This window comes from Cotesia glomerata, linkage group LG9, assembly GCF_020080835.1.
Source record: "Cotesia glomerata isolate CgM1 linkage group LG9, MPM_Cglom_v2.3, whole genome shotgun sequence".
Taxonomy (NCBI): Eukaryota; Metazoa; Arthropoda; class Insecta; order Hymenoptera; family Braconidae; genus Cotesia; species Cotesia glomerata.
The window spans coordinates 18,809,927-18,834,270 of record NC_058166.1 but is presented as its reverse complement, the minus strand read 5'-3'; the positions used below and the strand labels follow the sequence as shown (position 1 = coordinate 18,834,270).

The following is a 24,344-nucleotide window of genomic DNA, read 5'->3' as shown; positions in this document are numbered from 1 at the left end:
AATCTTTAGCTACTATTTTACTTTATAATGACTTATGTGCGACTTATAGTTTTTGAGCTATAGAAATTTGAAAAATAATAGTACAAGTTGACGATTGTGAATTTTTGGATACTTATTATTAATCTTTAAAGTTTCATAATTTTTGAACCAATTGAGATAATAATTTGGACTGAATTTTATTGAAAAGATTGAATCTTAAGCTAAAATTTCATTTTTGTGATGATTTATATGCGACTTAAAGTTTATGAGATATAGAATATTGAAAAATAATAGTTCTAGTTGACGATTGTGAATTTTTGGAAATTCATTATCAATCTTTGAAGTTTCATAACTTTTGAACCAATTGAAATAAAAATTTTGACTAAATTTTATTTGGAAGATTGAATCTTAAGCTACAATTTTACTTATGTAATGACTTATGTGCGACTTATAGTTTTTGAGATATGGAATTTTGAAAAATAATAGTACTAGTTGATGACTGTGAATTTTTGGAAAATTAATCTTTGAATTCTCATAACTTTTGAACCAATTGAGATAAAAATTTGGGCCAAATTTTATCTGAAAGCTTGAATTTCTAGCTCAAAATTCATTTGTATAATGATGTAAGTCAAACTGATAGTTTTGAAGATAAAAAATATCGAATCAAAAATAAATTCGGCTCCGGTTACGAATTTTCAAAACTCCGGATTTTTTAGGGGCGCTAAAAGGACATTAACAAAAATTTATTTTACAAAATTGATTAACCACGCCTCAAACTGCATTCTTAGAGCTTCGAAAAAAATTTAACGGCAACTCGATCCGATAATTTGACGCAAAGATACAGTAATTTTAATCCGGGACAAAAGAATTAAAAAAAAATAACTTAAAATACAAAATTTATTTTTATTGAAAAATCCCGGGAGCTTCATATATAGCGATAGTGTGTGATGGCATTTACTGACGTCAGCTCGGAGGTTAGACGGTTGTGAGCGATTTAGTGGTCTCGCCCAGCGGTTGGGCTTTCAGAGCCCGAAAAACCTCCACCAATTAGTCAAATTTTTATCGCCAAAATTGGCAGTAATGTTTGTGGTGTTTGGCGATCGCCTGTTTGGATTTCTCCAGTCTCCAGTCCAGCAGTAAATATCAGAGTGTCCTTAACTTTTGTTACCGCCCAAATACAATAATGAAGAACCGAAAATACTGTTTGCCTTAAAGTTTATCCTCTTGGCAAAACTTTTTCCTTTTTGCTCACCTCTAACTCCTGTTTGTTATTTTTAAAAGTTTGCATACGGTAAATTATTATCATGAGGCCCGTCGTCCGGTATTAAACTTGTTAAAATCTACTGTACATATGTTGTTAGTTGTTATTTCGAGGGAATCAGCTCCTTGATTCTCTCCCCTGGCTTGGTTGAACTTCTCCTACTGGGAGGTCCATTCCTTCATTACTATTTGCCATTCTTGTCAGCGATTTTTACTCCCCATTTTCATTCTTCGCTCATGACTCATTCTTTACTCCGCTTCTTTTTTTATCCCACTTATTACGTTAATGTTAATTCTTAACATATACTTCATACCTATTCACGAGTTTTAATTTTAAAAATACCTTACGAACATTATTATTTTATGTGAATTTAATAAGAATTATTTTAATTAGTAATTTTGTTTGAAAAAAAATTTATTATTATAATCTAAGATATTTTTCGTTAAAAAATTCTTAAAAAATGGGGACGTAGAAAATAAATCGTTAAGATAATTGGATTTTAATGAAATTTTCACCAATTATTCTTTAAACCATGTAGATTCTTAAAATCCAGGCGAAGAATAAAAAAATTTTATAATTTTATCGAAAAAAATTATTTAAAAATTAATTTTTTGAATATTTAATATTTTCATTAAAAAATTTAGAAAGAATGGAGACGTAGGAAAGAAGCTGATAAAATATTTCGATTTAATGAAATTTTCACCAAACATTCTTCAAAGTATGTAGTTTCTTAAAATTTAGGCGAAGAATAAAAAAATTTAATAGTTTAATTAGAAAAAAATAATTAAAAATTAATTTTTTGAATATTTGATATTTTCATCGAAAAATTTTCAAAGAATGGGGGCGTAGGAAAGAAGTTGATAAAATAGTTCGATTTTAATGAAATTTTCACCAATTATTCTTAAAACTATGTAGATTCTTAGAATCTAGGCGAAGAATAAAAAAATTTAATAGTTTAATTAGAAAAAAATAATAAAAAATTGATTTTTTATAGTTTTAGCGGCAAATTTTGAAGAAATGGAGAAGTAGAAAAAAAATTGATAAAATTTTTATATTTAATTGAAACAATTACCATGTATACTTCAAAGTATGTAGTTTCTTAAAATCCAGACGAAGAATTAAAAAAATTAATAGTTCCTTTAAAAAAAAATATATTTAAACCACTTTCCGAGATTCCTTACCAAAAAACTCTTGATAATTATAAATTTTTTTCGCCTCCAGAAAATAAATTTCCTTTATCACAGCAGAGTATCAAGGAGTAATTCGGGAACCCGTCTTTCTGGAGAAAAAAAAACTAAAAAAAAAGAAACAAGAACTAAAGTACGAAAAAACAGACGCACAAGAGTGTGCTGGCTCTTACGGAAAGAGACAAAGTAAAGTAAAGAAGCGACAGTGAATTATGGGCGTTATTGTCCGCCCGCGAACAACAGTTTGCCTCATTACATGCTGAAATTATTGACTTACCCGCCAACGGGCATTTCTCGGTGATTTTCTGCAAATATTTAATAAATAAATAAATAAATAATAATAATAATTGCATCTAATATTTTTTACAGCAATATTAATACCAGTAGAGCGAACTTGTATTGTGTTTATATTGAATATACCTGATGAAAACTGAACGAAAAGTCATCCCTTTGTCTTTGACGTTCTCTCAGTTTGAATTAAATTGAAGCATGGAAGCTTGCTGCCAATACCACCCTCGCATTATCCTTCTGTTCGTACATTTCCCAGTTGCCAGCTACCAGTTAGTTAGAGATGTATGACTGTAGACTGTAGACTGTTTGGTACGCAATTTGACATTCCTAAAATTCAGCTCCCCCATATGTCACGCTCTCATGGAACATGTGCGTGGAAATTTGAGAGAACAAAGTGCGTGTGCTCAGATACATCTGCGGATCAGAAGGAATTAAATGGTGGGAATTTTCGGCTGACGTTTCTAACATTCTCTGAGTACCTCAAATGCTATGTGTATATGCCAGTACTTTAAACTTGTCACGACATTGTAGATTATTATTGTTATTTTAAAAGAAAAATTTTCAATTACATTCCAAAGCATTGTCTACTACAAAAATGGCTATAACTCCTGAAATATTGGATTTTTTGAAAAAATTATAGGAACCAAAATTGTAGCTTATGAAATTTCCTATAAAAAATATTTTTATATTACAGAGCTATCTTCAATATTTTAGGAGATATTGTAACTTAATTAGTGTTTAAATAATGTAAATTGAAAAATTATTATCTACACTGTTAAAAATTTCTATTGTAATTTTACAAGATATGTATTGGAAGCTAATAGGCAAAAAATTTATTTAAAATTACAATCGGGTATAGTAATATTACAAAACATATATAGCTCTGTGAGGTTACTAATTTTACAAAACGGTTTTGTAATTTTACAAATATTTTTAGATTAGCTAAGTTTGTAAAATTACAATACTTTCCTTGAATTTTACTTTAATTGAAATAATAAAAAAGAAAGATTTGATTTAATATTTGTTGTCATTTTATTTTTATGAAGCGCTGACTAGATTTTGAATCTCACGTAGACCTAATTATTACAACTTAGACGATATAAAGTGAAAATAATATTAACCCTAACTAAGAATCGAACGCGAGCCGCGCGCTTGCTAGACCAATACCTAACGCCCTACGCTGTACGACCGATAGATGGTTTAACATCTTATTATTCTTATAAGCTAATCCTATGTGGTGATTGAGCATTACGGCTTATTATTTATTATTTACATTATTTGTGTTATTTGATGCTGTTTATTGATGGAAAATAACTAACTTTTACATTATATATAATTCATTGAATATTGTAAAAATTAAAGTCTAACATATACTCATTCAAATATATTTATTTCGAAATGATCGTTTGAGCATAATAGTAAAATTTATAAAAGATAAATGATGCCTCGAATTTATTATTGCAAATAAACAACCATAGATTGAAAATTAGTAAAAATAAATATAAAGGACATTGTTGTTTTTTGATACATCAGTCTCATTTTTGTAAAACTGAAAAGTATTGTTTTTAAAATTGGAAAACAGTGAAGTAGAATTACAATTCGTGTAATATAAATAAAATTTTCTGGTAACATTACATTGCACTGTGTAATTTTACAATGAAAATTGTAAAAATAAAAATAAGCTTTTTAAATTTTTTATGAGATTATTGTAATATAAATTACAATGTTTTTTTGTGATTTTAGATACAATTATGCCGAATCAGATCACAAATAATGTTTGCAAAATTAAAAAGCTTTTTCTTAAAAATTGACCAACGGTTCTGTAATATTACAATACGTATTAGATTTATACAAGAAGATTGTAAAATTACAATACATCTTAGTATATTTCCTGACAGGTGTTGGAAAATTACATGAATTGTATTTTATTTCGCATTGCTATACACTGATTTGTAATTTTACATATCATTTGTTTTGTAATATGATTGTAATTTTACAAAAATTTTTAACAGTGTAGTCACTACAAACCATTGTCTAGTCATCATAAAAATGATTATAACTCCTGAAATATTGATTTTTGGGAAAAATCATTAGAATCCAAAATGTAGTTTATAAAATTTTCTACAAAAAACATTTTTATACACTGATAGAAGGATTTAGTAACAAAATTTTTATTCATTTATTTGGGAGAAACAAATATTTTGTACCCATCAATATTATTTGTTACAGTTTAATAAATGATTTCTTTATATGAACAAAGCCTTATTACATAGAAATAAATATTTATTTCCACCAAATAATATTTAGTAACAGGTATTAAATATTTCTTTGGTAAGTATTGTCAGTAGATGGCTATGCTTTAATTCCAATGTTTATGTCATACATAACCTATTCACTGACTTAGATTATTTTATTCAGCTTGATTTTGGGAGATTTATCTAACCTTTGAAAACATACATACTCCCAATAAATGGCTTCTATTTCTGTCTTATCTTAATGGAGTTTAGTTTACATTTTTCAATTTGTCTATTGTTGATATGTTAAAAACTTGTTTAATTTTAAATTTCATAAATGTCTCAAACAAAAAAATATAATTTGATAAGATTTTTTTCTTTATAATACCTTATATTTTTACTTAAAATTATTTTGATTTATTTTAAGTTAAAAAGTTAGGTTACACGCTAAAATTAGTTAAAAAATTAATTTTTTGATACCAATAAATGATTTATTGAGTAGCAATAAATCATTTGTTAAATACTATTAAATATTTATTTGGTGGAACTAAATGGGCTTTAATAAATGATTTAGTACCTATTACTAAATATTTAGTAATGAAAGATTTGTTACTAAATCATTTAGTATCTGTTACTAAATCTTATTAAATAGAACTAATTTCTTCTATCAGTGTACTATGGAGCTATATTTAATATTTAAGAAGATATAGTTAACTTTTAAAATATTGATTTTTGTTAAAAATATTCAAAGCTTATCCAATATTGCCCATCATTTTTATCAGAATGAAAATAAAAAGAATAATTTATCTATCTATCTTGTTATAAAATAAAAATAAAATTATTATTACTCGACATGTAATTTCCTGTTGACATTAAATCGACTATCAGAGAGGAGAATTTTGTCAATGACAGGACAATTGACTTTTGCGAGTTTTTTATTTAATTTCCAGAGGTCGGAACATGTCAAATAACAACAAAACAAATAACAGAAAAAAAAAAATAAAGCAAATAAGAAGAATTTAATGGCGCTATTGAAGTGTGAAAAGAATATTAAGAGAAAAAGGATAATTTTTCTGGAGCCAGGTCGGGAATTAAATGATAAATGAGTAAGTGAAATGAAACGTTAATGAGCAATAAATAGGATGATAATTTAATAGATTGAAGTGATAAAATACGGAGAGTGGCGTTGTTTAGCGGCGAGTGAAGTCGTAAACGGAAATAATTGAATAAACACCTTGAGTAATGTGTGCATCTGAGTATGATACACACGTGGGTACTGACTACAGACGTTACTTTGGTATTTGATTGGTACCGAGTATAACTTATGTATATATAGATATGTACGTACATGTCAGTGTAATAAAGCAAAGGCCCGGGATTAAAACAACCAACAAAATAACAACTAGCGGGCCCATAAAAAGAAGAATGTTAGTTGCCTTCTCGCCGATGGCATACAACGTACATTCATTTCCTTTTATATATGTTATATGTTATATGTTATGTGTATCCTTGTGATGTGTTGCCTCCAAACTACCAGGAGTACCATTGCTTTTTGGGATCAAATCCTCGGGGAATATTTTTTTTTAACAATTTGTTGAGGAAAATATATATTTTATTCGGCCCATACTTTTTTTACTTTTACTGAGTTGTTGGCCTTTCATGATTATTTTTTTAAATTAATATTTCAGAAGTTATGAATATTTTTTTAGTAACAATAAGGTAAAAGCCCCAATTATTGACGCTATAAGAGACAAAGATAGAAGGATTTGTTTGTATTTAATAAGCTTTATTTACTGTTAATAAATTATTTTTTAACATCATAGGATTTTATAAATATTTATTAACTACGAATTATTAAATGTTAATAAATATTTGTTAACAATTAATGAATATTTATTAACAGTTAATAAGTAATTTATTAACTGTTATAAAATATTTATTAATGGTTAATGAATATTTGTTAATTGTTAACAAATATTTATTTAAAATAAAAAGCAAAAATAGCAATTTCCTTTTGACACTTTTTATAATTCTATATCTGGAATACATGATAATAATTCAATTCACTAAATAAATTAACCTTTATAATATTTAAAAATATAAAAGATAATTATGAGCTGTGATAGAATTTGGTATTTTACAATAAACGTTATTATAATTTAATATAATTAATGCAAATAATTTATAAAGATGATTTTTATTTATAAACAATCTTCATATCATATGACATTGTAAGCGAAACAAATTCACTCAACAAAATATTTATTAACTGTTAATAAATATTTGTTAACTATTAATAAATAATTATTGACTATTAAAAAATGTACTTTCCTCCCAAGTAAATATTTATTAAATGTTAAAAAATATTTATTAAAATTTAATAAATTATATAATTGTATTCTAATAAATTAAATTATTAATAGTTAATAAATCCTTCTATCAGTGCAGTATAAAAACATTTTTTGTAGCAAACTTTGTAAGCTATAATTATGATCTCTTGTGATTTTTTTCAACAAAAGTTACATATTTCAGGAGTTATGACCATTTTTTATATTAACTAGCATATTAATAACTTTTCTTTTCAAGTAATAATAAGGATATTAAATAATTTTCAGTGCATGAAATAAAAAAAAAAGTAATTTAAAATAAAAATTCGAGGCTAAGGAATGGAGTTAGTTATAGCTGGTCTAAACTCAATTCACTGTTGAATTATCTGTATACCCCGGGGGCCAAGTTGATATTTATTTTATGATTGTTGGTGACAGTATAAAATGGATGTGAGAAATCGGTTGATTGCTTGTAGACAAATTGGAAAAATATTTATTGAAATTATACAGAACAGATATATTTATTTATTCACATAAATATTTATGAGTGGATTTTATTAAAAATAGAGGATATAAATCATTGGTGGACTAGAGTTGAGAGTTTAGCTATTGAATAATTGCCCATTTTTTGCGGTACAGTATACTGATACTGTTCAGCTGATGAAACGGGCACAAACCGCGAGCTAGTCTTGCGTCAGGTCTTACATTATTACTTCACACTTTCACTCACTTTGGCTCTCTTTGGTTTGCATATTTTATTACAAGTGTAATTGTTGTAATTAGGAGCGAGAATTACTGAAATTACGCAGGGAAAATTTGAATAAGTTGCATGTCGCGAATTTTGTTATTCACGCGGATCATTTTGTCATTCAAATTTTTTTCATTTAGCGATATTGTGTTTATAAAGTTGGGAGGCTTTTATTTACTTTAGAGAGCAGTCTGAAATGCGAGAAAGTTTTAAATTATTCGACGGTGACAATTTTTCAATTATATCATTAAATTCTTTTCTCCAATTTGAATTTTTGGAAATTCATTATGACTCTTTGAAATTCTGTAACTTTTTAACCAATTGAGATAAAAATTTTTTCAAAAATTCATCTGAAAGCTTGAATCTTAAGCTACAATTCCATTTTTGTAATGTTATATGTGCAATCAATAGTTTTAGAGATATCAAATTTATAAGAATGACAAGCTTAGTTCATAGTTTTCATTTTTTGGAAACTCATTATTAATATTCGATGGCTCATAACTTTTGTACCAATTGAGGTAAAAAATTGGTCCAAATTTTATCAGAAAAATTAGATTCTAAGCTACAATTTCATTCTTGTAATGATGTATGTTAAATCAATAGTTTTTGAAATATAAAATTTGAAATAATGATAGTTGCAGTTCTTGATTAATAATTTTTGGAAACTTATTATTAATCTTTAAAGTTTCATAACTTTTGAACCAATTAAGATAAAAATTTATTCTTGAATTTTTTTTGAAAGATTTCTTCTTAAGCTACAATTTCACTTTTGTAATGACGTATGTCCAATCAACAGTTTTTGAGATACGGAGTTTTAAAAAATGAGTATTATAGTTTATAGCATGTATTTTTGGAAACTCATTATTAATGTTCAAAGTTTTCTAACTTTTGAACCAATTGATGTAAAAAATTGGTCCAAATTTAATTAGGAGGCTTAGATTTTAAGCTACAATTTCATTTTTGTAATGATGTATGTTAAATCAATAGTTTTTGAAATATAAAATTAAAAATAACGATAGTTGTAGTTTTTGATTAATAATTTTTGGAAACTTATTATTAATCTTTAAAGTTCCATAACTTTTGAACCATTTGAGATAAAAAATTGATCCAAATTTTATATGAAAGCTTGAATTTTAAACTACAATTTCACTTCTATAATGATCTATGTTCAATCAACAGTTTTTGAGATACATAATTTCAAAAAATGAATATTATAGTTTAAAGCATGTATTTTTGGAAACTCATTATTAATGTTTAAAGTTTCATAACTTTTGAACCAATTAAGATAAAAAATTGATCCAAATTTTATGTGAAAGCTTGAATCTTAAGCTACAATGTTACTCATGTAGCCTTATGTAAGGTCGATAGTTTCTAAAATACAAAATGTTAAAAATTGATCATCACCTGAAAATTTACCTGTGTAACGACTTATGTCAAACTGCTAGACATTATTGTTAGTTAATCTGAAAATCCATTAACATTCATGTTGTATCTCAATTCTAACCCGTAAATTCTAAAATTTAATTAAAACTAACATCTCTAACATTGTAATTTGTCAACAAAAACAAGATTCTATTTACAGAAGTTTATACAACAGAACAATGAAAACGACATCGTCTTTCAGAGTCCGTTTTACCAGTACAGCATTTCCAGCGTGGTTCGTTTCCTTTCTAAGGTAATCGTTCCAGGAGAAAAAGCCAAAGAAGGAGACAAGGGAGAAAAATGAGAGCGAGCAGGAAGACGCTTCTCGAAATGAATAAAACGAGGCGGGGTGAAGGCCGGAGGGTGGAAAGGGACAGTTGAATTGGGAATTTTCTTTCTTGCCTAGGGTCTCTATTGAAAGAAGCAGTGACGAGGAAATTCAATTTGCTAAGAGACACTGCGTCGGGCAAAGTTTGCCCGCCGACGGTGGTACAGCGGCATGTCGAAGCTGCCTCCGTGAAATGTTATCATCCTTCCTCTTGCTCTTCTTATCGTGTATTCCCGACTGTGCTACTCTCCTTCAGCCCAACACAACTTCTGCTAGATATAATAGTACTACTTTTTCCGTTCCTCCACGTCTTTCTCATTCACTCACGTCCAGCTCAGCACCCGGCTCACGAACGACCCCATTCCTCAACTTTCCCTTGCAGTCGCTTCCTACTTCCCTTTCCATTCCTTCGTGATCATCCTGAAGCTCCAGGTTACACCGATATTATATTGTCGATACTACTTTTTAGATTGAATAATTAGAGATAATGGAGCTACTTTTATCATTACTCATTCAATTTTTCTATAAGGGCTTCGAGGAAGTTGATATCGATAAAATAGTTGAGTCATCGAATTTTTATTCAACATTTAAAATATTCAATTTTTGACATTTTTTATCTTAGAAACTACCAAAATTACATAGGTCAATACATAAGTGAAATTGTAGCTTAAAATTCAAGTTTTCATATAAAATTTAGATCAATTTTTTACCGTAATTGGTTCAAAAGTTATGAAACTTTAAACATTAATAATGAGTTTCCAAAAATACATGCTATAAACTATAATACTCATTTTTTAAAATTATGTATCTCAAAAACTATTCATTGGACATAGGTCATTTTAAAACTGAAATTGTAGCTTAAGATTCAATCTTTCAAAAGAATTCAAGATCAAATTTTTATCTCAATTAGTTCAAAAGTTACGAAATTTTAAAGATTAATAATAAGTTTCCAAAAATTATTAATCAAGAACTACAACTATCATTGTGTTAAATTTTATACTTCAAAAACTATTAATTTAACATCCATCATTACAAAAATGAAATGGTAGCTTAATATTCAAGCTTTCAAATAAAGTTTGGATCAACTTTTTATCTCAATTAGTTCAAAAGTTATGAAACTTTGAACATTAATAATGAGTTTCCAAAAATACATGCTCTAAACTATATAATACTCATTTTTTAAAATTATGTATCTCAAAAACTATCGATTGGTCATAGGTCATTACAAAAGTAAAATTGTAGCTTAAGATTCAATCTTTAAAAAGAATTCAAGATCAAATTTTTATCTTAATTAGTTCAAAAGTTACGAAATTTTAAAGATTAATAATAAGTTTCCAAGAATTACTAATCAAGAAGTACAACTATCATTATTTCAAATTTTATATTTCAAAAACTATTGATTTAACATACATCATTACGAAAATAAAATTGTAGCTTAACATCTAAGCTTTCTGATAAAATTTGGACCAATTTTTTACCTCAATTGGTACAAAAGTTATGAGCCATCGAATATTAATAATGAGTTTACAAAAATTGAACACTATGAACTAAGCTTGTCATTCTTATAAATTTGATATCTTTAAAACTATTGATTGCATATATAACATTACAAAAGTAGAATTGTAGCTTAAGACTTAAGCTTTCAGATGAATTTTTGAACAAATTTCTATTTCAATTGGTTCAAAAGTTACAAAATTTCAAAGAGTAATAATGAGTTTTCAAAAACGTACAGATTAAATTTCTATAAACTACAAATGTTTTCTCTATTTTTGTTAGAATAAAAAAAAATAAATTAACATAGAAAAAATTTCCATGCCAAGGAATTTTCTCCATGCAAAAAATAGGAAAAACTGTCGTAGCGTGCACGATATCTTAGCCGATATCTTGCTCAAATAATCAGTTTCATATTTATTTATGTAATAATAGTAAAGAGTTTATCAACAAATCGACAAATAAGCGGGAATTACGGGTATAAAAATAGTGAAAATAAAAACAAAGTAAATTATATAACATAAGTGATTCCCAGAGGGTTTATCCACGTAGGTCGTTGTAAATTGAATTTTTACAAAATTACGGTAAAGATTATGGTAAAGAGTGTGCGTAGGAGTTATCGAATAATGGGCGTGGAGAAAGAGGTTTAATGAGGGGTACCCAGCTCCGAGTTGGGGTGTGTTACGTTAAATATTTAACTTAAAACATTTGTCCATTATTCTGCCCACGAGTTTTACTTAAACCGGCGATCCTGAGTATCCGAGGAACCTCGTGAATGTCCGTCCAATAATTCCGAGGTAATTACTCCGAGTTTGTTGTCAAGTCGAGCTCTTTGTTGCTATTAAATCGGGCGAGTTGAATTTGTTGCTTTTAATTTAATTACACTTTAAAATTTTTCGGTTTTAAAAATTTACTCGAAAAAAATATAAATAATCACCGATAACATTTTATCTACGCATTGTTGTCCGTAATAACAGTTGAAGGATTTTTTATCAATAGCCACAGCAATTTAACGGCGAGTCTGCAGACCGGTAATTGGGAAATGTACGTCGAGCCCTTATGTTCGGAGTTAACAGCAGTCATTGACTTTCCACGTGGGAATCTTTTCCTATAACGACTGCCCATTCACCCGTTTCGCTTCTAGCCTGTCAGCACTCTGACTCCTGATAAAATTTAACTGACGTAAAAATCTAAATTGATTTTGTTCTGAGCAGTAATTTTGGCTTTTAGCTGATTAAAAATTTAATATTTCTCTTGAAAAAATTGAGAAGGATTTTTTTTTTTTTTTTTTTTTTTTTTTATGGGGAACAAGTCCTATGATTGAGAATACTCGTGAAAAGTGAAACATTAGCAAATGAAAAACAGAAATAACGAAAGCCCCTAAATTAATAAAATAAAAGCGTGTGCCAAGGGGGTTTTGATGTGGCAATTCCATATAAAATTCGCGGATTGTACCGTGGTAAATCCAATTTGCTGGAATAATTCACGAACAAAGTGTCGGTGGTGGTTTGGAATCCGGCGGGACAAGAGAATTAAAAAGCCTGAGGACAAGAGAGTATTCAGTTTAAGCCTCCGCCCTGTTTCCTCCATTCCACCCTTTTTGCTACAGCCACATCCACATATGCGGGAATTTTTAAAAGCCCGGTGCTCTGATTCTCGATTCTCGCTCTAAAGCGCTGTTACTGATCGAACTTAGGAATAAAAGAGTAGGTGGTGGATATAATTTTTTAGTCAGAGGTCGATGGACTATAAATAAAAAATTAAAATGTGAAAATTACAAAATTTTTTCACTTGCAAAATTTGAATTATTTCAACATTGTGAAATTTGAAAATTTTATAACTATACATTTACATTTTTTCCATGTAAATTTATCTTTTCACATCTAAAATTTACATTTTTTCAATTTAAATTTGACAATTTTCCACATGCCAAATTTACATTTTTTCCAATGAAAAATTTGCATTTTCTTCAAATACCAAGTTTACATTTTTCTACCTACCAAATTTACAAATTTCCTAATAGTATGTTTACATTTTCTTTACATGCTAAATTTACATTTTTTCAATTTAAATTTGACAATTTTCCACATGCCAAATTTACATTTTTTCCAATGAAAAATTTGCATTTTCTTCAAATACCAAGTTTACATTTTTCTACCTACCAAATTTACAATATTTTCCAATCTAAAGTTTACAAATTTCTTAATAGTATATTTACATTTTCTTTACATGCTAAATTTACAATTTGTTCCATACAAAATTAAAATTTTCTTTACCTTCGAACTTTACGTTTTGTCAAATGCAAAATTTACAAATTTTTTTTAAGCTAAATTTACATATTTTTCGATGTAAATTAAAATTTTTTCCATTTTTTGTGTTACAAATTTACAATATTCTCCAAGACTAAATTTAGAAATTTCCTAATAGTATATTTACATTCGAAATTTACAATATTTCCCTTGTAAAATTAAAATTTTCTTTACATTTGAAATTCATATATTTTTCAATATAAATTAATATTTTTCCCCAGCCAAATTTACAATGCATTTCAACACAAAATTTACAAATTTTCTCATAGTATATTTACATTTTTTTCATCTTCTAAATTTACAATTTTTCCCATGTAAAATTGAAATTCTCTTTACACTCCAAATTTACATATCTTTTCATGTAAATTAAAATTTTTCCCCTGCTAAATTTACAATACATTACAACCCAAAATTTCTAAATTACCCAGCAGCATATTTATATTCTAAATTTACATTTTTCCCACTAAAAATTGTACATTAACACCCCGCCAATTTTTCCCCTATAAAAATTCTCCTCAAAAAATAAAACTTTTTCAACACCGTTTTAACAGCACTAAACCTCCAAATTAAACCGAATTTTCTGTAACTTTTTCCAGCTTTTTTATCCATGTTCTCTGGGATTCATCCATGTTGGATTATTATTTTATCTTTATCCTCGTGTTATCATTATCCAGCCACCAAGATAACTTTCTCTCTCTCTCCTTCATATTATCTTTAGTAGCGAGCTGAGTATTTGACTGTTCCCCGATATAACAAGAGGACGTAGGTTCAAGCCCGACTCCCGTCGAGCTGCAGAGCCTTGTAGCTATAGCCATAAGCAACCAATTTAAATGTAAATTGAAAAGCACCGTGGCATACAAATTGTTCGACTCACCGTAAAAATATAGTATGGCGAGAGGTAAGATCAAACAGACGACACCCTACCAAAGTCACCCACAATTCTGTGGATTCTGTTTATGTTTACGCCTGCAGTAACCTCCAAGAGAATTTGCTTTTCGGAAATGTGATCAACTATTGCTCTTTTCGCCTCAAACTTCATTTTAAAATAAAAAGAAAGTAAGTCGAGAGCATGCATAAACATTTGATCGTGATACTCAGCAAGCATCTGCACTTTCTCTAGCATGTTCCTGGATCAAGAGTCGTGCATTCGCACGCGATACTTGACTCTTTTTTACGAGCTCTCATGTCTTATAGCACACGTCGAGCTCTATAAACGTTACTATATATCTATACATCTCTGTATCTATCTATCTATCTATCTATCTATCTGGCTTTTTAAATAATCGACAGCGCCGAGTGAACTCCACGGTCTATAAATAATCATCACTGAACTACAAGTCCCCGGGTTTTGTTCGGTTAACACGTAATCGAAAGCGAAAGCCATTTAAAAGTGATACCAGTCCCCTTCTCCGGAATTTTCACACCCCCAAGGCTTATTTTTTATCGATTCACGATTTAAATGATGCTTTTTTGTGCTTTAATCTATCATGAACGGAAATAATAGATTTTTTTTTCATCAAAAAAATTGGTGTATCAAAAACAAGTAATTTTATTAGCGCCACAGAATAAACCGATTGTTTTGATGAAAATAGTTGGTATCTAGAAATATCTAACTCAATTATTGAAATCTACCGAAAGTCAATTCAAATTAAACTCGGTATATTTTTGGAGACCAAAATATGTCAACTAATAGAACCTCATAAAATCCAAATTGAATAATTAAAAAGGTGTATCGCTATATTCTATGTTACAAACTTACAAAAATAGGATACTGTTTCATTTATTTAAATCTTCAGTTCTTGAAATGATTAAATTGATAAATTAATCCAATAAATCTATTTTCTGCTGGAGAAATATGATTCAAAATGAACTTTTGACCTAAAAGATATTATTTATAATAGAATTACAATTTTTGGGAAGATTAAATTAAAAATACTGTAAAAAATGGTTTTAATTTGTAAGCTATTGAATTTAGAAAAAAATTGTAGAAAATTAAATTTTGATCATTGAAAATTTTTGTTGGATCAATATTTTGGAAAATATAGTTAGTTTTTGTATAATTTAGAATATTACATTTTTGGAAACACTATATTAGGTGACTGAATACTATATTATCCGAAAAAATGGCTGTAGCTTGAAAAATATTAATTTTACAAAAAAATATTTTGAACAAATTGGCTGTCCAATTACAAAACACAATAACTAATATTTAAAAATTTTTTTCAATTTTTCTTATTAAGAAAAAGTTTGCCCACCAAATTGATGACAAATTTGATTTATGAATAAAAAATACTTAAATATAAATATTTTTAAGAAAAAATACTTGAAATTAAGGTCTAAAAATTAGAAAAATGCAGCAAAAAAAAATCAGGTACAAAAATTTTGCAGTTACTGTGTTTTAAAATTGAGCAGCCGAAATGTTATAGAAAATTTAATTTTCAAAAATTTTAGATCATTAATAAATTTTTACGATCAATATTTTAGAAGATATAGTTGTTTTTCGTCTGTCACAATACATATTTCGTTTTGATTAATTAAAAAAATAATAATTATTATGTTTAATATCCTTAAAATCGGGAAAATTAGCCTTGAATCACCCAGAATACTATTCCCTTATCACTTTAAAAAAAAAAAAGTTATAGATAATCAAAGGGCCCATAAAATTTGGTATCTCAAGCTTATACTCTTGGTACTTGGTCCCCGTAATAAAGGGATCGATGAACGAAAATGCAAATTTAAATTACGAGGGTTTCGCCGGGCTAACAGATTGCCGGCATAAATTTTAATTAACGAAATGGACTATGTATACGAGCTGGTAAGCCAAAGTAGACGACTGGTGCCTTGATGGTAGCCACGCACAAGCATCGCCGTAATTAACCCACGAGCAGAGATACATAAGCGTCATTATTAGAACATACCTCTTATGGTACGCTCACGGTTATGGAATTTGAATGTCCGCTGTAACACCTCCCCAGTCCCCGTTGTCTCACGTGCATCATCCGTGCATTATCTCAATGTTCGCCATCATTTACTCCCGCGAAACTTAAACTTTATAAGCTCCGTTTTTTATTAGCAAAAAATGAACGAGACGCTTGAAATTTTTTATAGCGACAAAAAACTACTGATACCATAAGTAACATTTTTTATTACGACTTTTTTTACTGCCCTATAAAATTTTATAGGACGCTTTTGTTCCGAAAAAATAATTATTGTTATTGGAATTTATTTATTTATTATTTATCGCTTTTATTTTTATTTTTATTTTTATTACAGTGAGGAATGGGTACTCCTGCGTGCCAGTCGCGCTTTCCGAGGGCCTCGACATCCGTCTCAACACCGCCGTCCGAATTGTAAGGTATAACGAAAATGGCGTCGAGGTTTGGGCAGCGCCATCTCGAAGTCCGCACACAAATGTCACTGTCCACAAAGCCGACGCAGTTTTGGTGACCTTGCCCTTGGGGGTCTTGAAGGCTTCTACTCCGCCCTCTGCGGTCACTTTTGATCCGCCATTGCCTGACTGGAAGACTCAGGCCATTCAGAGACTCGGATTTGGAAATTTGAATAAGGTAAGTTCGATAAAACGAAAAGTTAAAGTTTTTTTTAGAGTTATTGAAAATTTGCAGAATTTAATGGACTGTTTTATTAAGTAGGCGGAAAAACAGGTTAATTTTGGAGAAAATAAATAAAAAGATATTGGATTTAAAGCTTATTTAATGAGCTTTCAGATGCATTTTACAGATATTTGATAAATTATCGCGTTTAAAAGTTATTTCCAAAAAAACTATCAAAAGTGTGATAATTTGCATTTCTAAGACATTTTTTGAGAATTTCATTAAATAAGTGAAAAATTAGGTAATTTTTGTGCTAAAATAACATATAACAATGAGAATTGAAGCTTATTTAATGACGTTTCAAGTACAGCGTACAGATATTTGAGAAATTGCCGCGTTTAAAAGTTATTTCCAAAAGAACCATTAAAAGTGTAAAAAATTTGAATTTCTATAGAACTGTTTTTAAGAATCTCATCAAATTGATAGAATAATAAGTCATTTTGAACAAAATAAAAATATAGGCATGGAAATTGAAGCTTACTTGAAGAACTTTCAGATAAATTTTACAAAAATTCTATAAGTTACTGCATTTACAAATTATTTTAAAAAGAAGCATCAAAAGTCGGATCATTTGTATCTTTTTTCAAACTTTGAATTGTTGTTACTTTAAAAACAAATTTTTTACTGCTAAAATTTACAAAAGTAAATACATTGCTTTGCATTACTGTGTTCCAAAATTTTTCTCAGTTCTGTAATATTAAAAAAAAAAATTCTACAAGTGAAGAACTATCAAAACTGATGATTTCTCAATTGTCCAACCTTAGGTGGTGCTGTGTTTCGAGCGAATTTTTTGGGACCCAACGGCGAATCTGTTCGGGCACGTTGGCAGCACAACGGCCTCCCGCGGCGAGCTATTTCTGTTCTGGAACTTGTACAAGGCACCCGTTCTCCTGGCTCTGGTAGCAGGCGAGGCCGCCTGCGTTATGGAAAATGTCAGCGACGACGTTATTGTCGGTCGCTGCATTGCTGTGCTGAAGGTAAGTGTGTACGCTAATGTAACCAATATACCAGCACACTTGGGTGCCTGCTCACCCGACCGAGTATCTAACGCTCGCACATACATTAGATATGCCTCTAATATATTCTATTTCTGCTCTGCCTTTTCGTGCACATGTTTACGTTCTCTGCACAAACGATCCAGTCCCTTAGTTTATATTTACTTGGCTTCTTATTCGGTTCCCATTCCGGGTCTAACAGCAGCGAAATGTCTGTGGAGCACGAGAATTTGGTTTGCGATGCGGTTAAACTTCTCTAATGGATGGCTGAACAGTTGCTTGTTCTTGTTTGTTACTCTCACTTAAGCATTGTTGTTGTTATTATTAGTTTATTTCTTTTAAATTATTATTCTGGATTAAGAATCAAAAATACGTAAAAGCCATAAGAGACATTTTTTGAAGAAAATTTAATGTTTTACAGAAAAGGTCCTCATCAATTTTGTCGTTTTTGATATTTTGGCAAAAATTTTTAAAAAACTTTGAAGTCAGAAAATCACATTTTTAAATTAAGAAATTGAAATTCTGGATTAAAAATCAAAAATATGTTGGATACATGATTTGTCATGTTGCAGCCACATGATTTGTCATGTTTCGGCTACATGACAATCATGTATCAGTAGCATGAAAAAAATCATGTGGCAGCAACATGATTTTCATGTAGCCTTAATAGCACAAAATTAAGTTGCAACAACTAAATATTTATGCTTCCAAAACATTATTTATTATAAAGTAACTAGGTTTTTTAGAATTTATAATATTGCAGATGAGAATAAGAGTAAATTATCAAACTATACAATTTGTGAACGATATCTTTGTTTATTCAAATTACATACAATTTTTATTGCCAATAGCTTTGGTTTATTGTGATGAAAGTAATTAAATTATTATTAATTGTTATTACTTTCAAATTAAGTATCTTGTTGCAACATAATTCAAGCATTTTTTTTTATTGATAGACAAGGTACAATTGGAGGTAAAAGATTAAGGTTCCTCACACAATTAGCATGAATATTCATTTTTATATTCCACGCATGATAATGACGATCAAATGCTATCGGTGTTATACCATACATGACAAAAAAAACATCGCTCGCTATTGCATAAATTTTGTAAATTTTTCCAAACTGCTATTAAGGCTACATAAAAATTATATTGCCGCCACATGATTTTTCTCATTCTACAGCAACATGATAGTCATGTAGCCGAAACATGAAAATCATGTTGCTGCCACATGATTTTTCTCATGCTACCGTAACATGATTGTCATGCAGCCGAAACATGACAAATCATGTGGCTGCAACATGATTTGTCATGTTAGATTCAATATTAATTTTTTTCCATGCTGTATTACTATTGTACATATACCCAGTTATAGTAAACTAGAAATCAAATTTGCGCGCGCAAGCGCGCGCCTTACTATAAAGTTTGCGTATATTTTCATGCTTATGATATATTCGACCAATTACGTTACGAATAGTTTGCTTACATGATATATTTTCATATTTTCCATCTAAATTATAAGAGTGGATCAGTCTAGATGATAAGACGTTATTTTAACTCTTTTACTCTCAAAAGCTTATCAAACTCCAACAGGTTATGGGCCCAAGAACCTGGTTTGGGTAATGAAGTAAACAAGTAAAAATAAGGTTTTTAGTTAACTTGAAAAAGTAAAGTAAAGTGAAGCGTATTTTTGATATTTTGGCCAAAATTTCAAAAAAACTTTTCGAAGTCAGGAAACCACGTGTTCAAAATTAAAAATTAAGATTGTTGTGATTATTATTATGTCTACAGGGTATATTTGGTAACCAAGTAGTGCCTCAACCACGAGAGAGCGTCGTGACAAGATGGCGCGCGGACCCATGGGCTCGTGGGTCTTACAGTTTCGTCGCAGTTGGTAGTTCAGGAAGCGACTATGATCTTCTTGCTGCGCCTGTAGCGCCACCTCCACCATCGAATCAACCTTCTGGAGCGCCACAACCTCTTCCACGTGTCTTTTTTGCTGGTATATAACTTTATATATTTTTTTTCTCTATAATTTTATTTAATTGATAACAAATTGAATAATCGTTGTACGTGTAAAACTACTTTGCAAATATTTTTTTGAGGTTTTAATTACTATCAATCATTTTTTTTCAATTTAACAAGCTTTTATACAGTTTATCTATTATTGAAACAAAAAAATCAGCAGTAATACCTTCATTTACCCGACTAAATTTCTTCGAAAAAAAAATTTTTTTTTCCGGATAACTTTTTATCAAATTTTTGAATTATAAAAATATTGAAAAAAAAAAAAAAATAAAAAATAAATCTCTCCGGCGGGGAATCGAACCCCGGTCTCCCGCGTGACAGGCGGGGATACTAACCACTATACTACCGAAGAATACATTACTCACGATAGCTGAGTCACTAGATAGAGTAGGAAAAATATGCCGGATCGATATGACACTTTACTTATGAGTTAGAGCCAAAAATTAGCTTTTTTTCCTATTTTCTTCATTAAATTGTTTAATTAATCCGATTTTTTATTAATTAAACCAATTTTTCAATTAATTACTCCAATTTGATGATTAATTAATCCTCACTTTTAAATAATTACTCCAATTTTTTTATTAATTCATTTCCTAATTCAATAATACAAGATTCAATTTTTTGGAGTTTCAACTCAATTTTTCGGTATTAAATTTTTTTTTTCAAAAAAATTAATTAGAAATTTTTTGTAGAGCGTTAAATTCTCTACAAAAAAGTCTTAATGATTTTTAGTTGTACAACCCATAGATTCCAAGACATTAAGCTTGAAAGATGAAGCTAAATAAAAATTTAAATATCGAAAAGTTTTACTCTAAAATTGCTTTTTTTTTTTTTAAAAAATCAGCTTTTTTTCTATTTTTTTAATTGAATTAGTTAATTAAACCGATTTTCGAATTGATTAAATCAATTTTCGAATTAATTACTCGAATTAAATAATTAATTAATTCTCATTTTAAAATAATTACTCCAATTTGATAATTAATTAATCCTCATTGTAAAATAATTACTCCAATCTTTTAATTAATTAATTTCCCAATTAATTAATACAGAAATCAATTTTTCGAAGTTTCAATTCAATTTTTCGGTATTAAAAATTTTTTTTCAAAAAAATTCATTAGAACCTCTTGTAGAGTGTAAAATTTTCTACAAAAAAATTTCTAGAAAGTTTAAGTTGTACCCTTCGTCTCCAAGATATTGAGCTTGAAAGATGAAGCTAAATAAAAATTAGTTACATTACACAGTAAAAAAATTTTCGTCATTGTGTAAAGTGTAAAAATGTTTGTGTAGAATTTAACATTTTAGTGTGTAGAATTTAACATTTTAGTATGTTGATTCAACACAATAGAGTGTTGATTCAACACAAATTGTGTAAAAAAAAATCATCAACACAAATTTTTGTGTTAAATTTAACGAAAAATTTTTTACTGTGTAAAAATTTCCTTGAGAAAAATTTCCTAAGCTTATATAAACCCACAATAACAAAAATTTATAAATCTCCTTTTTTTCCTACTACAAAAAATCCCTAAATCTATTAAAAAAAATTTTCTAGGCGAGCACACAATCAGAAACTACCCAGCAACAGTCCACGGTGCCTTTCTGAGCGGATTGCGCGAGGGAGGAAGAATCGCGGACCAGCTCTGTGGAAGCCCTTATGCGCCGCCAAATACACCAACATCTTCAGCAAACACACCACCAAGTGCATCAACCACCGCTTCATAACAATTAGATCTTGATAAAAGCTCTTAGGTTAACTTTTGCTCCCTAATTTTTATTAAAACTTTTTCATTATTTTCCATCAAAGTTCGCTTTTATTTTAAATTTGTTGCAAGCTTTATAGAATCCGAAACAAACTTGCAACAATGCTTCATGTAGATTTAACAGGTTCTATGTAACATGATTGATCAATAACAACAACAAATATATCAAAACAACAAACTAAAGCTACACCAGATTTAATTATTTGTACTGAATTTGTTTGCTTCCGAATAAAAATAAATAAAAATAGCATAAACAATTAATTTAATTTACCAGGTATGTGCTATATCTTGCTTCCAACCACGAATCGCTGTTTGATTGAATCAATAAAAAGCACCGCCCTTTAAAGTACGGAATAAAAGCCACTTTTGAACTGGATGTTTGTTTATCTACCGGAAAATTTCGCCGTGATTGATTTCAATCTGCTATTTCACGGACTGTAACTAACAAATGTTTTTCTGGATTGTTCCGAAGCGGAAAAAAGGACAAATTCGATGAGAATTTGCGGAGAATGCTTGGAAATTTGCGAAAGGGTGTTTATTATAGATCATACAACTATATTCCCGGTCACGTGCATCTGTTTGCCCAAAAAATTAATGAAATCTCGCTTAAGTTAGGTGCAGACAGTCTGCGCATGCGCGTGCTTTCTGCTCGAAGCTATTAGCGTATATTTATGGTTACGCGCCTGTGACCACGTGACGCGTGATGCCGGGTAGAGTGTGAAAATTTAATAGTTTCGATATTGTTTTGGAGGTTTAATTATTTTGTATGCTGGTACTGCGGGGGTTTCATTATTTAGAGCGGAGGGAGGTATAATGGGAGTTTGTAACCGGAATTAAAGGGGTAATTAATTTTGCTTGGGAGTGAAACGATGTAATGGAATTAAGTTATCATTGATTTTGGATTTGAGCGGTATTGGGAATTATTGAGGGGAATTGGTGTGATTGTTTGAGATTTTAGAATGAAGGTGTAGGAAAGAAGAGGTTAATAATATCAGATTGGAATGAAAAAATTATCAAGTATTCTTTAAGGCTTCTAGTTTCGTAAAATCTAGGCGAAAAATTGAAAATATTGATAGTGAAGGTGGAAAAAATTATTTGAAAGTTTACTTCTTAAGTTTTTGATAAATTAAGAGGAAATTTTTTAATAAATGGAGGCGTAGGAGAGAAGTTGATAAAATACTTTAATTTAAATGAAAAAATCACCAATTACTCTTAAAAGTATGTAGTTTCTTAAAATTCAAGCGAAGAATTGAAAATATTGATTGTGAAGGCGGAAAAAATTATTTAAAAATTGATTTTTAAATCTTTGGTAGTTTAAGAGGAAATTTTTTAATAAATGGAGGCGTAGGAGAGAAGTTGATAAAATACTTTAATTTAAATGAAAAAATCACCAATTACTCTTAAAAGTATGTAGTTTCTTAAAATCCAGGTGATGAATTAAAAAAATTAATGGTTAAAGTGGAAAAAATTATTTCATAAGTCTTTGAAATTTTCATTGAAAAGTTTCGAAAGAATGGGGATGTAGGAAAGAAGTCGATAAAATTGTTCGATTTTAATGAAAAAAAATACAAATTACTCTTAAAAGTATGTAGATCCTCAGAATCCAGGTGAAGAATTAAAAAGTTCAATAGTTTCGCTAAAAAAAAATAATTAAAATGGTTGTTGTTCGTTTCTGCGTTCGAAAATCCAAAAAATCAACTAATTGGCAGATTTTGCGCGTTTTGAGCTCGAAAATGGCTTAACGGCTTTAAAACAACTTACATTGCCAATTTTTTTTCACATTTCTACCATAAAAAGTCAACGATACCCGAAAAAAGTTTCAATCAATTCTTAAAAAACTTGCCTCTATTGTTATATTGTACTTTATCGACCAAACTGAAAATTTTCGTACTCTGGCCTCTAGTTCCATTTAACCCAATGTGAGCCGGCCTAGCCTAGCCTGAACAATGCCGAACATTCAAAATTTCAGATTCAATGTACAAAACGCGGATTATCGATTACCGGTATCCCGATCTACACCAGGTTATGTAATTCGCCGATTGGTAGGTAGCAGAATTCCCGATAGCGGTATTGTTATGAAACACAATGGAAAAAGGGACAATGAGAAATATTTTTCACGGTTAAAAAAGTTTACCGAAAAATAATTCGGCATTATTTCGAGCCACTGGTTACATTATTGGGAAATCGGGTCTTCTAATCGAATCCTTCACACCACCAGTTTTTGTCTGTAACAAGTCGAGCATTAACTTGATATGACATTGATATTGATATCATTAATTTATAATTAATAAATTGAAATGTTAACTATAAATTTCAACAATAATAATTAATATAAAAGTTTTATTTTTAAATTAAAAAATAAATAATGCAGAACAA

General features: G+C 29.2%; 1 protein-coding gene and 1 non-coding gene across 2 annotated transcripts in view; one reads left to right on the top strand and one right to left on the bottom strand.

The window, feature by feature from the left end:
• The window catches only part of LOC123271527 (lysine-specific histone demethylase 1A), a 265,522-nt gene extending 243,311 nt beyond the window's left edge, over positions 1 to 22,211 (top strand). The window contains exons 10-13 of the mRNA XM_044737871.1: positions 16,851 to 17,143; positions 17,953 to 18,165; positions 19,975 to 20,185; positions 21,761 to 22,211. Coding sequence (XP_044593806.1) covers positions 16,851 to 17,143; positions 17,953 to 18,165; positions 19,975 to 20,185; positions 21,761 to 21,930 — 887 coding nt within the window. The 3' untranslated portion in view covers positions 21,931 to 22,211. The remainder of the gene's footprint in view (positions 1 to 16,850; positions 17,144 to 17,952; positions 18,166 to 19,974; positions 20,186 to 21,760) is intronic.
• Positions 20,492 to 20,563, bottom strand: Trnad-guc. The gene has a single exon. It is a non-coding gene; the product is annotated as a tRNA-Asp (tRNA).
• Positions 22,212 to 24,344: the final 2,133 nt, after the last annotated feature.